The sequence below is a fragment of the Cydia fagiglandana genome, chromosome 8, assembly GCF_963556715.1.
Source record: "Cydia fagiglandana chromosome 8, ilCydFagi1.1, whole genome shotgun sequence".
In the NCBI taxonomy this organism is placed as follows: domain Eukaryota; kingdom Metazoa; phylum Arthropoda; class Insecta; order Lepidoptera; family Tortricidae; genus Cydia; species Cydia fagiglandana.
The window spans coordinates 18,763,137-18,776,471 of NC_085939.1; the positions used below are offsets into that span (position 1 = coordinate 18,763,137).

Genomic DNA, 13,335 nt, shown 5'->3' on the forward strand with positions numbered 1-13,335 from the left:
ACAGAGAAGAAGTGGCCCGTGAGCTGAAATCCGCTCTCTCTTCAATAAAATTGTCAGAGCGCGGCGTTTACGTTCAAGCCTCCACTCTCGGCTCGCTAGAGGCATTGCTGGAGTTCTTAAGGACCAGCAAGATTCCTGTAAGTACCATCTTTAAACACCGACCCTATAGAGTATGTAGACTTGTAGAGTCATATGTAGAGTCTCGCTCTATCTTCAATAAAGCTGTCTAAGCGCAGTGTGTAAGTTCAAGCGTCCACTCTCGGCTAATTAGAGGCATTGCTGTAAGTAGGTACCATCTTTAAGTACCGTACCGACCCTATAGAGTATGTAGAGTCATATGTAAAGTATCGCTCTATCTTTAATAAAGTACCTGCAAGTACCTGTAAGTTATATGTTTACCACTATTCTTCAAAAACGAATAGCAAAGTTGCATTTTTTATCTCTAGAGTGCAAAGTAATATTATGCAAAAATTTTAAACAAATTAGCATTTATTCGACTTAATGTTTTACAATTAGTATTTAGTTATTAATTTCGTTTAGTAGTACCACTGTATACACCGTGTTTTTTTTGATTTCTGTTAATTTCAGGGGTGCATTCTTGAGCGTAAATCAAGTAACTTTCTCAAAGACACCGATATTCTAAATAACTCCATTACGGAGATAATTGATAATTTATTTTTTTCCTATAAGGCCTCTACAAGCGTGTACACTTGCCTTAGGGCCGGTTTACATATTGATTAGTGTTTAGTTAGAATGAATTCATGCATTTGCTACTAAACTTAAGTACAATTTCGGTCGATCGATGTTCGAAATGACATTGATATGGCACAGATTTGATTGTTTGGTTGAGTTAAATGTAATGCCCGTGTTACAACAACGCTATATGCTACATTTAATTACTTTTTAAACTCAATTTTTTTTTCAATACAAGCAAAAAAAAATTTTTTTTTTGTAAATTAACTATGCCATTTAGTTCTCTTAAACGTACTTAACCATACCCCGAAGTTAACGGAATTCAATAAAAACACGGTGTATAATATATATATATATATATTGCATGTAAAAATTTTTTTTGTTTATTGGTATTTTCCTCGCGTTGGTGTGGTGAACATTTTTTGTTACACTCGGTAGTAATGTTTTTTAACCCTCCCAAAACTAAGTTTTTTGGTATATTGCTGGTTAGGGCTAATAATAGAGTTAGAATTACACTAAAACCAATTTCATGTAATACTTAAATCCCGTATTTATTTTCAGTACTCGGCCATAAGAATAGGGCCGGTGGTAAAGCGTGACGTCATGAAAGCGTCCGCCATGTTGGAACACGACTCGCAGTGGGCCACCATTCTAGCGTTCGACGTAAAGGTATGTTAGTCTAACAAATCATAATACCATCCCTTACTTCAAACTCGGCTAAATCCATCTGTCAGATTATGCGATTTTGGTATTAAGAAAAAGTAATAGGGTAGATATTTGCTGAGAGGGTCGAATGGATTTAACCGAGTTCGAAGTTAAGACGAAACAGGACGTCAGCGCGATCTCAGTTTTGAGATTTTGAGGTGAATGTCGCCGTCGCGCTGACGGGGGCGGCGCTGCGTAGTGAAGGACTATCCCTGTGTGTGTGTGGTGCGCGCACACAGACGCAGACGTCATTTTGCCTTCACGGGCCTCGCGAAGCGGTCGGTCCGTTATAGCTTTGCTACACCTAGTTCTTTTCTTATATTACAAACTTATTCTTCGGTGGTAACTCGTTAGCTCGCTACCGCCACTAAGCGTTTACTTATTTGATTCGGTCAAATTGTGTTTTTAGAAAAACTAACTATAGCCAGTATTTTATGAATGTAGTATGATACCTTTGGGTATGGTGCTTTACGCACACTAGCGTCCTACAGTTTTTTTTTTGGGGGGGTTGCGTCAGGGGGAGGGGTCGGGACATTAGTGTGCGTAAAGCACCATACCCCAAGGTATCATACTACATTCATTGAATGCTGGATATAATTTGTTTGTCTTCCCCATACATTAGAACAGAATTTGACCGAATCACATTCCCCGTTATTGTGATTTAACTTCTTGACTTTAGGTACCTAACTGAATTCAATATCCGTCTACAATCTGCAATCAAATTAAAATCTTAATAACTGTTTTATTAGTGGTCCGATATTTAGAGTTGCGTAGTCACCAAAGAAACCCTTATTGTTTCGCCATGTTCGTCTGTCTGCCTGTCTGTCCGAGGCTTTGACTTGTGATCGTAAGTACATGAATCACGCATTCCGACGGAACGGTAAAATAAAAACTATTAAAAAAGAATTGCAGACCTGAGATCCCCATACAATATTCGATACCTTTGGGTTCAAGTGGCGTAAAGGACAAAATGCAATTTTTCAGTAGACAGAGATTTATTTTTGTTGTTTATGGAGCTATATTTTTGATGTGTATTAAAAAAGTACTCAACATGTTAGTCTCTTTAACCTGAATTAGCAATCATATGTATAAATTCAAAACGAAAGAAGTTAATGTCCTATAGAATTGGTCAAAAACACTATGATGTCCTTTACACCCATGCTGCGTTTTTTGATAATATAGTGTATCTTGTTTAGTAGGGGTCGTAAGTGACATTCTGAGACTATTTTATTCCAAATTCGAGGTGTATTAGTTACCAGCCACGGTACCTACACATGTTAACTGTTTTCAGCATAGTTTATAACGAAGCTTAAAAATGTATCAAACGGTAGTTAATGATGCTAGGTATAACCCGATTAGGTACAGTTGTTATTAATATTTTTCTAATAATATAGTAATAATAAATCCCAAAAAAAAAAAAAAAAAAGAAAAAAGAAAGCACAATATTTTGAACCAATTGCTCACAAAGTAGCTAATATTCGGGAATGAAGGTAAATTAAATGTCCCAGTGCTTAACACTAGCCGCCTTCAATCATAACATGACAGCCTTTAACCATAACAAGGGAAGTATAAGATCAGCTAACGATGATAAGAATTAGCATATCAAACATTTGGAACGTCCTTAGTGAATTCTACAGTTTCAATTTTTCAAGATGTCTTATTTCAAAATACGAAACAATAAAATATTAAATCGTTTTTTTATTCCTATTTAAGTAGTAATTTCTGTGTTATTTCATCCCTGTTAACTGTACCTGCAATAATTTCTAATTTCAAATACTTAAAAATATCTTCTGTTAGAAATTATGAAACAAGTAATATAAGTAAACGAATTAATTATAACCGATTCGGTCATTAAGTATTAATTACCACTTCGTCCAGATACGTTCCAAACTTTGTGAGTGTGTTTGAAACGAAGCATTGTTCTTTATTTCAACTAGTTATTGTAGCCGAGCTCAACCAATGACACAAATAATTAAAATACGCACAATAAACAACGTGGAACGGATAATAAATAGTCAGGAGCGAGGCAATGGGCAATCGCTGATACACCTTACCTACAATCCTAACTATAACATAAAACGAACTTTAATTAATGTAGCGAGATCTTCTCATACTAGAACAACCTTTGCGAACTCACAATTTAACACAAAATCCGCTTTCATATATAATAAAATCAATAAAATCCTAAACATTTACCCTAAACAATCCCATGAATGTAAGTCTACTCTACTGTAACCAAATGGCTCAAAACTAAAACATATGAGAAAACAGAGAGCCTTTTACGATGAGTACCATCACACACACACACACACACACGCGTGCAGGCTTGAGTACTTTTCTGATCACATATTTTTATTGTCTTTGTGTTGCTTATAGTTAATAGTTATAATTAATGTATTGCTTGTAATTAGTATATAATTATTATTTGTAAATAGTATAGGTAGTAAATATTTTGTGACTTGTAAATAGTGTAGCTTAGTATTAGTTAGATTTCAATAATAACGGAAGAGCGGTGCCTCCCAACACAGGCATATATTGCTTACCGGGAGACACCATCCCTCAAATTATATGTACAGCTTTTTATGAAATAAACAATTTTGTATTTTTTGTATTTTGTACCTGTCTCGTTCTCCTAATCAACAATAAATGCGAGTCGGAAAGGTTCAGAGTGTATTATGCACAGGCTAGTACATATGTTATTGTCGCAAGACTATAAGAGACTCCACTGCGAGTAACACAGTAATAGGTGCGGAAAAACACTCTGGAGCTGAGTTTTCTAATTTGAAGGGCAAACGTTATATTTTGGTAATAAAGGATCCATAAAACTATTTATCAACTTGGCTTTATAGACCTAATTACGTCCATGAACAAAGATAACTGCGGAAAAAACTCTTGCGTAAATGCTTTCAAATTTGACGGCAAACATTACATTATAGTAATAAAAGTCCCCGAAAACGACTTTTTTGATAGTCTACATACTGCTACGTCCATGTTATTTGTTTGCAATTTGGAGTTTAAACGACACAAAAATTATAAAAGTCCTTTACAATTTGTTCGCCTCGTATACTTAAGGTAAAATCATTTTTAGGACGGGTCGTAAAGGGCAAGTAAAATAATTTCAATAGTCAAATAATGTCCTTTACGACCATCTTGACCACACGATATGAAAAATTATCGTGACAAATGAAGGGCTAAATGACGACAAAGGACATGTTAGTATTGTTAGTCCTTTACAACATAATTTATTTACAAAAAGAAGAAAAAATAACTGGTCATTTACGCCCCTTGAGCTAAGCTGTTTTTGCAAGCTCATAGTGTAAAAATTGGGTCGTAAAGGCAACTTTTTACGAGATATCGAAATTTTAACTATACAGAACAAAAGCGCTTGGAATTCTGAACAAAACTGTATATTTATTTATTTAATCGTATGGCATGCATGATTAGGCAATCAGAGTACAGCTTTGAGGTTGTTAAGCCAGGTATTAAAACTGTATATATAACTCATTTTCGCTAAAATGTCCTTTACGATTGAACTCAAAGGTATATACTCGTATATAAGTATATTTTTTTTTATTTGCTTAGTCCCCTTACCCCCTTACCCTTACCCTACCTTTGGATAGGTGTTTCAAAACGAATAAAGGTCTCCTTAAAACATTTTTTGATAAATTTATATATTTTCGGAAATAATCGCTCCGAAAGAAAAAAATATATCCCCACCACCCTGTAACTTTTGAACCATGGTTCAAAAACATGAACAAACGCTTAATAACTACTTTCAATGAAAACTATATAGCGAATATGACCGGACTCCAGTCGGTTTTGAGTTATTGCAAAAAATCTTCTGTTCTTAGTAAAAATCTAAAAATACGTAAAACGCTGTGTAGTCCCTTGTAAATGTATGATACTGACTTGTCGCCCCGGTTTGGCCTATTTTGACAGAACGGTAACTACGAAACTCTACACTGAGCATAGCCCGACATGCTCTCGGCCGATTATTTTTTTTGATTCAGATTTGGATACATTTAGGTACCTACCTATGTTTGAGGAGCTCCTGATTCTGGTCGGAATAAATACGAAACCCCAATTTGGGACAACAGTATAGTACAAGTTCAAAGGTGTGATACCTCATTGGATTCGGAATGATGTTTAGAAAAATGTATTCAAAGCGTTTATTACCACAGATACGAAATCAAAAATTATTATAAAATAAAAGTGCGTCTACTCAGCTTTGTATGAACCAAGAAATAATATTGTTAAACGGTTTCCCCTGAGGCAAAAGTGCAATAGGTATTACTTACTTCACTAACTTCGCCTACTAAGGGGCAAATCGCGACTTTGTTATGGTTTATCGATAACTTCTCACATCACTAGATTATCGATATTACATGTCGACTATTGCCCATCACTTTTCTGTCTGTGTACGTATTTAAAAACTTGAACCCGCCCCTAAAATTAGTGCGATAGGGACAACTGCAGCTGAGGCGAAAAATCCTGCGTAAAAATGTCAAAAATCGAGGTTTCGTAGTCCTCTTTTTCCTCCTCCAAATCTTAACCAATCGTAACCAAATTTGGAAATCTGAATGATTATGAAATTATCTATGTCGGACCGTTTTGCTTTTTTGGCTAATTGATATCAGTTTTGAATACCACGCCTCTCATTGCGGCATAGTCAATTAGGCCATTTTGGCCATTTTTGAAGGGCTCTAGCGCCTTAAAAAACAAAAATATCAAAAAAAGCAAAACGGTCCGACACAGACATTGACAATATTAATCTGTGTTGAAAAAATCATTGCTCTAGCTTCAAAAACCACGGAGGAAAACGAGGACTACGTTTGTATGGAGGAATGACCACTCCTGTTGGCTCTTAAGCGACACATTTAGAGCTTACTACCTATCTTTAATTCATAGGTTTTACTATAAAAAAGTTATCTTCTTCCTGGGCTTATCCCAGCATTTTGCCACGGCTCATGGGAGCCTGGGGTCCGCTTGACAACTAATCCCATGATTTGACGTAGGCACTAGTTTTTACGAAAGCGACTGCCATCTGACCTTCCAACCCAGAGGGGAAACTAGGCCTTATTGGGATTAGTCCGGTTTCCTCACGATGTTTTCCTTCACCGGAAAGCGACTGGCAAATGTCAAATGATATTTCGTACATAAGTTCCAAAAAACTCATTGGTACGAGCCGGGGTTCGAACCCGCGACCTCTGGATTGAAAGTCGCACGCTCTTACCGCTAGGCCACCAGCGCACTATAAAAAAGTTATAAACACGCGAAATCATTCCCGCATCAAAACCCCGGGTTTTGCAATATGTTTACTGCCTCTGCCATTTAATTTAGAACCGTAACTATTGTATAAAAGGACCATATTCCTTTGAATTGTCCATAATTTTATATCTCTCTTACTCATGGCAGTTAGTTTCGCTCTTGATATTCATATTTGTCAATTAAATATAAACATGCTGTATTATTTTAACGTAATAACTAAGCATGTATTATTAATTCTGATTACTATAGATAAATTAAATTGTTTTAACTCGCTATGTTTCACTCGCCGTTTAAATATGAACCCTAAATATTGAATAAGGCTCAAATCCCTTCACTCATGCATAACCACATGTCGTTTCTGCCATTTAAATCACGGAATCACGGAAATAGACAAAAGAAATTTATTGTGGACGGAGTTAAAGAAAGATCCGGATGATCCTAACTTAGGAGAACAATTTCGAACAAAAAGAAACGAAGTTGCTAAATTAATACAGGACACAAAAGACTCATATTACTACAAAGAATTTGAAAAATGCAACAACAAGCCAAAGAAAATGTGGGATCTAGTGAACACCTTAACTAATAATAAAATCAAACAACGTAGCGCACCTTCAAAATTAATAGTTGACTGCAATGAAATCAGTAAGCCATACGACATCTGTCAAACATTCAATACTTATTTTTCAACAATAGGGTCACGTTTAGCTAGAGACATACCTACAGAATATCATGATAACTTCATATACGCTTTGCCACAGAATAATATTCCAAATTCTAAAATGACTAACTTTGAACCTTGTTCTGAAGAAGAAATTCAAAATATTATTAATAAGCTTGACTCTAACACTAGTAGCGGACTAGACGGAATAAACACGAAAGTTATTAAATGTTTGAAAGTCTTAATAGTCAACAAACTAACGTACTGTTTTAATAACAATTTACGAATTGGTGTGTTTCCTGATACATTAAAAATAGCGAAAGTCACTCCTATATATAAGTCAGGATTGAAAACTGACCCTGGTAACTACAGGCCTATTTCTGTACTACCAGTGCTGTCTAAAATCCTGGAAAAAATATTGTACACACGATTAAAAAAATATTTTGACTCTATTGATTTTCTCTTTAAAGGCCAATACGGATTTAGACCCCAAAGTAACACACTCACAGCAACTGTCGATCTCATTACCAAAATAAAACATAACATAGACCATAAAAATATAGTTCTTGGCATTTTTATAGATCTCCAAAAAGCTTTTGACACTGTTAGTCACAACTTACTCCTTAAAAAATTAGAAGTCATTGGCATAACCGGGACAGCTCTTCGAATGTTTGAATCCTATCTCACAAACAGGTTACAAGTAGTTAAAATAGAAGGCTCTAATTCTAATTACACTAGTGACCCACTTCCCGTAACATGTGGCATTCCGCAGGGCTCGATTTTGGGTCCCCTCCTATTTTTAGCTTACATAAACAATGTGTATGAACTAGATCTAAATGGCCACATCACTCTTTACGCCGATGACACCTGTCTATTCTATTTTGGTTCATCTATACATGATATCATTACTAGAGCTCAACATGATCTAGATATCCTTTACGAATGGTTGCAATGTAATTTGTTGACTATTAATGTTTCCAAAACTTGCTACGTAATATTTAAAGCCAAAAACAAACCCATTCCTACACACGCGCCTCTAACAATAAATGACATCCCCTTAAAACAAAAAACTCATGAAAAATATCTCGGCCTTTACATGGATACACACCTAACCTGGAACAATCATATAGAACAAATAAAAAAGAAATTGGTAACCCTGCGAGGTTCTCTTCATAACACTATTAAGTATATACCTAAAAACCAAAAAGTTACTATTTACAATGCGCTTGTAAAACCACACCTGCTATACCTTATTGAAATTTGGGGCAGTGCTGCAAAAACAAGATTGGCTGAACTACAAATTTTACAGAATAAAATAATTAAAATGCTGTTTAATTATCACTACCTAACACCTACAAAAAAATTTTTCGCTGAAACAAAAGTAATGAGTATTAAACAATTATATGTCTACAACAGTTGCATTTTTATACGTAAAACTTTAAATAAAAAAATACACACGAACTTGTCATTTAAAAGTAGAAGAAATGTTCCGAACCCCTGTACTCGGCATAGCCGCCGCGCTAGTTTCCTTATCTTACCGAAGATTCGTACTAACTACGGCAAATCAATGATTACTTTTGAGGGTGCGCGCATGTATAACAACCTACCCTCACATATTAAACATCTCGACGCATTTAACTCGTTTAAAAAGGAACTTGCTAAACATGTCATTGCAGCCAAACCTATAATATAAAACGAGTTGAACGTGTTAGTTAATTTATGTTTTTCAGATAATCCTAATAAAATTAAATATGTACTTGTCTTATTTTTGTTATGTTGCGACGACGAAAATAGATGTAAATATGTATTTTTAAATATGTTCTCATGTCAGTGATGTATTGTCTTTATGAGAATAAATGTCTTTAAACCTAAACCTATTTAAATATGAAATCTAACTACCTGTAAATAAAGTTTAAATCCCTGACGGCTGACCACATTGTGATTCACAATCTCATGTTTATTTTATTGTATCTTTATATTGTTAAAAATATTATTGCAATGTTAAAAAATACTCTAGTCATGTGTAAGAAATCCGTGGCCACAAATGCAAATCAGCAACATGCCTCATCCCAAACATACCAAGGATGATATCCGCAACAGGCTTCGTCATCATAAAATCTAAGTTAAACAATATAACCGTCACGAATCGTACCTGGCTCAAATATCCCCTTTACGCATTATATCTTATTTAAATGTGAATTCTAACTGCCTGTAAATAACATTCAAATCCCTTTGCCAGATCGAACGCGACGCACAAGAAATGGCGGACAACTTGGGCGTGAAGATATTCGCCGCCGACATCATTTACCACCTGTTCGACAAGTTCACCGCGTACAGGGAAGAACTGAAACAGAAGAAGAGAGAAGAGTTCAAGCATATAGCTGTGTTCCCCTGCAAACTACGGGTACTTTCCTTTTCCTATAGGGACCGTTAGAGTCTGCCATCTTGTGGCCTAAATCGGAAACATATGTGCACATGTACATTGCCAAAGCAAGTGCTACCATCTACCGTTCTCGTCGGTACGTTTCCTTGTGCATAGTAGGTTCTGCCATCTTGTGGGCTACATCGGAAGCATAAACGACACATTTACGCCTCGCGCCGAAAATCTGATGGCTCCTATACTGCCCCCTATAGTTCATGCACGGGGCCTATACTTTGTAAAAACAATGTTCCTAAGCTTTAAAGACCAAGGACCTAGTGAAGATCCTTGAGGCACACTGTGGATCTTAAATTCATGTGTGATTAAAACAGGTAACATACCACCCTATCCTTAGCCTATTGGCAATGGGACATGCTTTTTTGACAAAGAAAACGACTCAAAGGCTATTTGGAGAGCTGTAGACTCTGTGCAAAACATATAAAAACTCAAAAATTCGCGTTTTTCCAGAGATAAGAACTAGCTATATAAATTTTTCGGTCCCGAAAACTCCCATATACCAAAATTTCATCGCAATCGTTATTCCGAGATCCTCGAAATATAATTATTATTTTGGGCCCCATACATTCCACGGCTGTTCCCTTTCCGAACAGACTCTTATGTATTTATATTATATTTCTGTGTAGGTGTTACCACAGTTCGTGTTCAACTCTCGGGACCCCATAGTGTGCGGTGTGATGGTCGAGGCCGGTATCGTTAAGGAGGGGACTCCTATCTGCGTTCCCAGCCAAGAGGTAATTCAAAAAAATGTAGTAGACTCGTTAAATGTCCAAACTTAATTAATACTAAAACATAACATTTCAATAAATTGTGAAATTTGGTGGCGACTTTTTCCACTCCAAATTTTCGTGTCGATTTTAATATAACAAACTTTTTTCATTATTAACAAGTTAGAAATGAGTGTCAGTCAGTTTATATGTTAAAACCTGGTTAGCATCAAATAATTGTGCTAGAAAATTGGGTTCTTCAAGAAGCGGGTATTTAGGGTTCTCAAGGGTCGGCAACGCTTAAGTGGCTCCTGTGATGTTGCTTATGTCCATGGAGACGATGACCGCTTCCCATCAGGCGGCTCGTCTGCTCGTTTGCTGACTAACACATAAAAAAAAAGTGATAGCCAAAGTGGTCATATATTGCTATACGCCTTTCTTATCATAGGAATAATATGTATGCTAACTATAGTTCAAATATGTCATATCCAGCTGGTTAAGTATAATCACAGACAAAACATCCTCCAGACTGAGCATAGTCGCGCTACCCCCTCTGCCACGCATACGGTTATTTTACTCCATGTTCGAGTCAAAAGTGTCTTTGTGTGACGTCCGTGTCTTTGAACGGACCAATCACGGCACGGGACTTCGCTCACCTCGTCCCGCGCACCCCTGCATTTTTGCCATCATCGGTTGCATGAAATAATTGCTCTAAACTCGGTCTAAAGGATTCCTAGTCTATGAGTATAATTCTTAGATCCCAAACGTGGCTCACTCCGCGATTTCGTCGCTTTGCAACATCTACAAGTACATCCGTTCCACACCAATTTTGGTGGCTAGCCATAAGCCGCGCGTGGCGCTGTCGCCACCTAGCGGTCATAACTCTCCTAATCGTAACAGACGCGTTTTGTTAGAGAGTAAATCTTCTGTACCTAGTACTATTATTTGTACTCGAGAAAAATTGCTGCAACATTACGAAAAATACAAACAAAATCACACCTAAAATACACTCACAAAAATATCATGAACATATACTGATTTTTTTCCATTTCTTTAGTTCGTTGAGCTGGGAATCGTGACATCAATAGAAAGTAACCACAAGCAAGTAGAAACGGCGCGGAAGGGCCAAGAGGTCTGCATCAAGATCGAACCGATACCGGGCGAGTCGCCCAAAATGTTCGGCCGACACTTCGACGAAACGGACATGCTAGTCAGCAAGGTTAGTAACCACCTTATGTCTTACTAATAAAGTTCATAATCGATTAACTCTAAGTAACCTGAAAGTAACGACAAGCAAGTAGAAACGGCGCGGAAGGGCCAAGAGATCTGCATCAAGATCGACCGATACCGGGCGAGTCGCCCAAAATGTTCGGCCGACACTTCGACGAGACAGACATGCTAGTCAGCAAGGTTAGTAACCACCTTATGTCTTACTAATAAAGTTCATAATCGATTAACTCTAAGTAACCTGAAAGTAACGACAAGCAAGTAGAAACGGCGCGGAAGGGCCAAGAGATCTGCATCAAGATCGACCGATACCGGGCGAGTCGCCCAAAATGTTCGGCCGACACTTCGACGAGACAGACATGCTAGTCAGCAAGGTTAGTTACAACCTTATGTCTTACTAATAAAGTTTATAATCGATTAACTGTAAGTAACCACAATCAAGTAGAAACGGCGCGGAAGGGCCAAGAGATCTGCATCAAGATCGACCGATACCGGGCGAGTCGCCCAAAATGTTCGGCCGACACTTCGACGAGACAGACATGCTAGTCAGCAAGGTTAGTTACAACCTTATGTCTTACTAATAAAGTTTATAATCGATTAACTGTAAGTAACCACAATCAAGTAGAAACGGCGCGGAAGGGCCAAGAGGTCTGCATCAAGATCGAACCGATACCGGGCGAGTCGCCCAAAATGTTCGGCCGACACTTCGACGAAACGGACATGCTAGTCAGCAAGGTTAGTAACCACCTTATGTCTTACTAATAAAGTTCATAATCGATTAACTCTAAGTAACCTGAAAGTAACGACAAGCAAGTAGAAACGGCGCGGAAGGGCCAAGAGATCTGCATCAAGATCGACCGATACCGGGCGAGTCGCCCAAAATGTTCGGCCGACACTTCGACGAGACAGACATGCTAGTCAGCAAGGTTAGTTACAACCTTATGTCTTACTAATAAAGTTTATAATCGATTAACTGTAAGTAACCACAATCAAGTAGAAACGGCGCGGAAGGGCCAAGAGGTCTGCATCAAGATCGAACCGATACCGGGCGAGTCGCCCAAAATGTTCGGCCGACACTTCGACGAGACAGACATGCTAGTCAGCAAGGTTAGTTACAACCTTATGTCTTACTAATAAAGTTTATAATCGATTAACTGTAAGTAACCACAATCAAGTAGAAACGGCGCGGAAGGGCCAAGAGGTCTGCATCAAGATCGAACCGATACCGGGCGAGTCGCCCAAAATGTTCGGCCGACACTTCGACGAGACAGACATGCTAGTCAGCAAGGTTAGTAACCACCTTATGTCTCACTAATAAAGTTTATAATCGATTCAACATTATGTCTTACTAATAAAGTTTATAATCGATTAACTGTAAGTATACTGAAAGTAACAACAAGCAAATAGAAACGGCGTGAAAGGGCGAATAAGTCTGCATCAAAATCGAACCTATACTGGACGAGTCACTCAAATGACATGCTAGTCAGCAAGGTAAGTAAATACGCAAGTAAGTATAATGCGTTAGCACTGATTGACTAGCACGTTATCTTTTTCGCGGATTAGCAAAGTAATATTTTGGTTTTGATTAAGGTAAGTAACATCTACCAAATGAAAGCGAAAGTCTTTATTCTTCAATATAG

General features: G+C 37.4%; 1 protein-coding gene across 1 annotated transcript in view; it reads left to right on the plus strand.

The window, feature by feature from the left end:
* LOC134666839 (eukaryotic translation initiation factor 5B) overlaps window positions 1-13,335 on the plus strand; it is a 46,827-nt gene that overhangs the window by 17,031 nt on the left and 16,461 nt on the right. Inside the window, exons 13-17 of the mRNA XM_063524156.1 lie at window positions 5-137; window positions 1,255-1,362; window positions 9,564-9,728; window positions 10,388-10,495; window positions 11,526-11,687. Coding sequence (XP_063380226.1) covers window positions 5-137; window positions 1,255-1,362; window positions 9,564-9,728; window positions 10,388-10,495; window positions 11,526-11,687 — 676 coding nt within the window. The remainder of the gene's footprint in view (window positions 1-4; window positions 138-1,254; window positions 1,363-9,563; window positions 9,729-10,387; window positions 10,496-11,525; window positions 11,688-13,335) is intronic.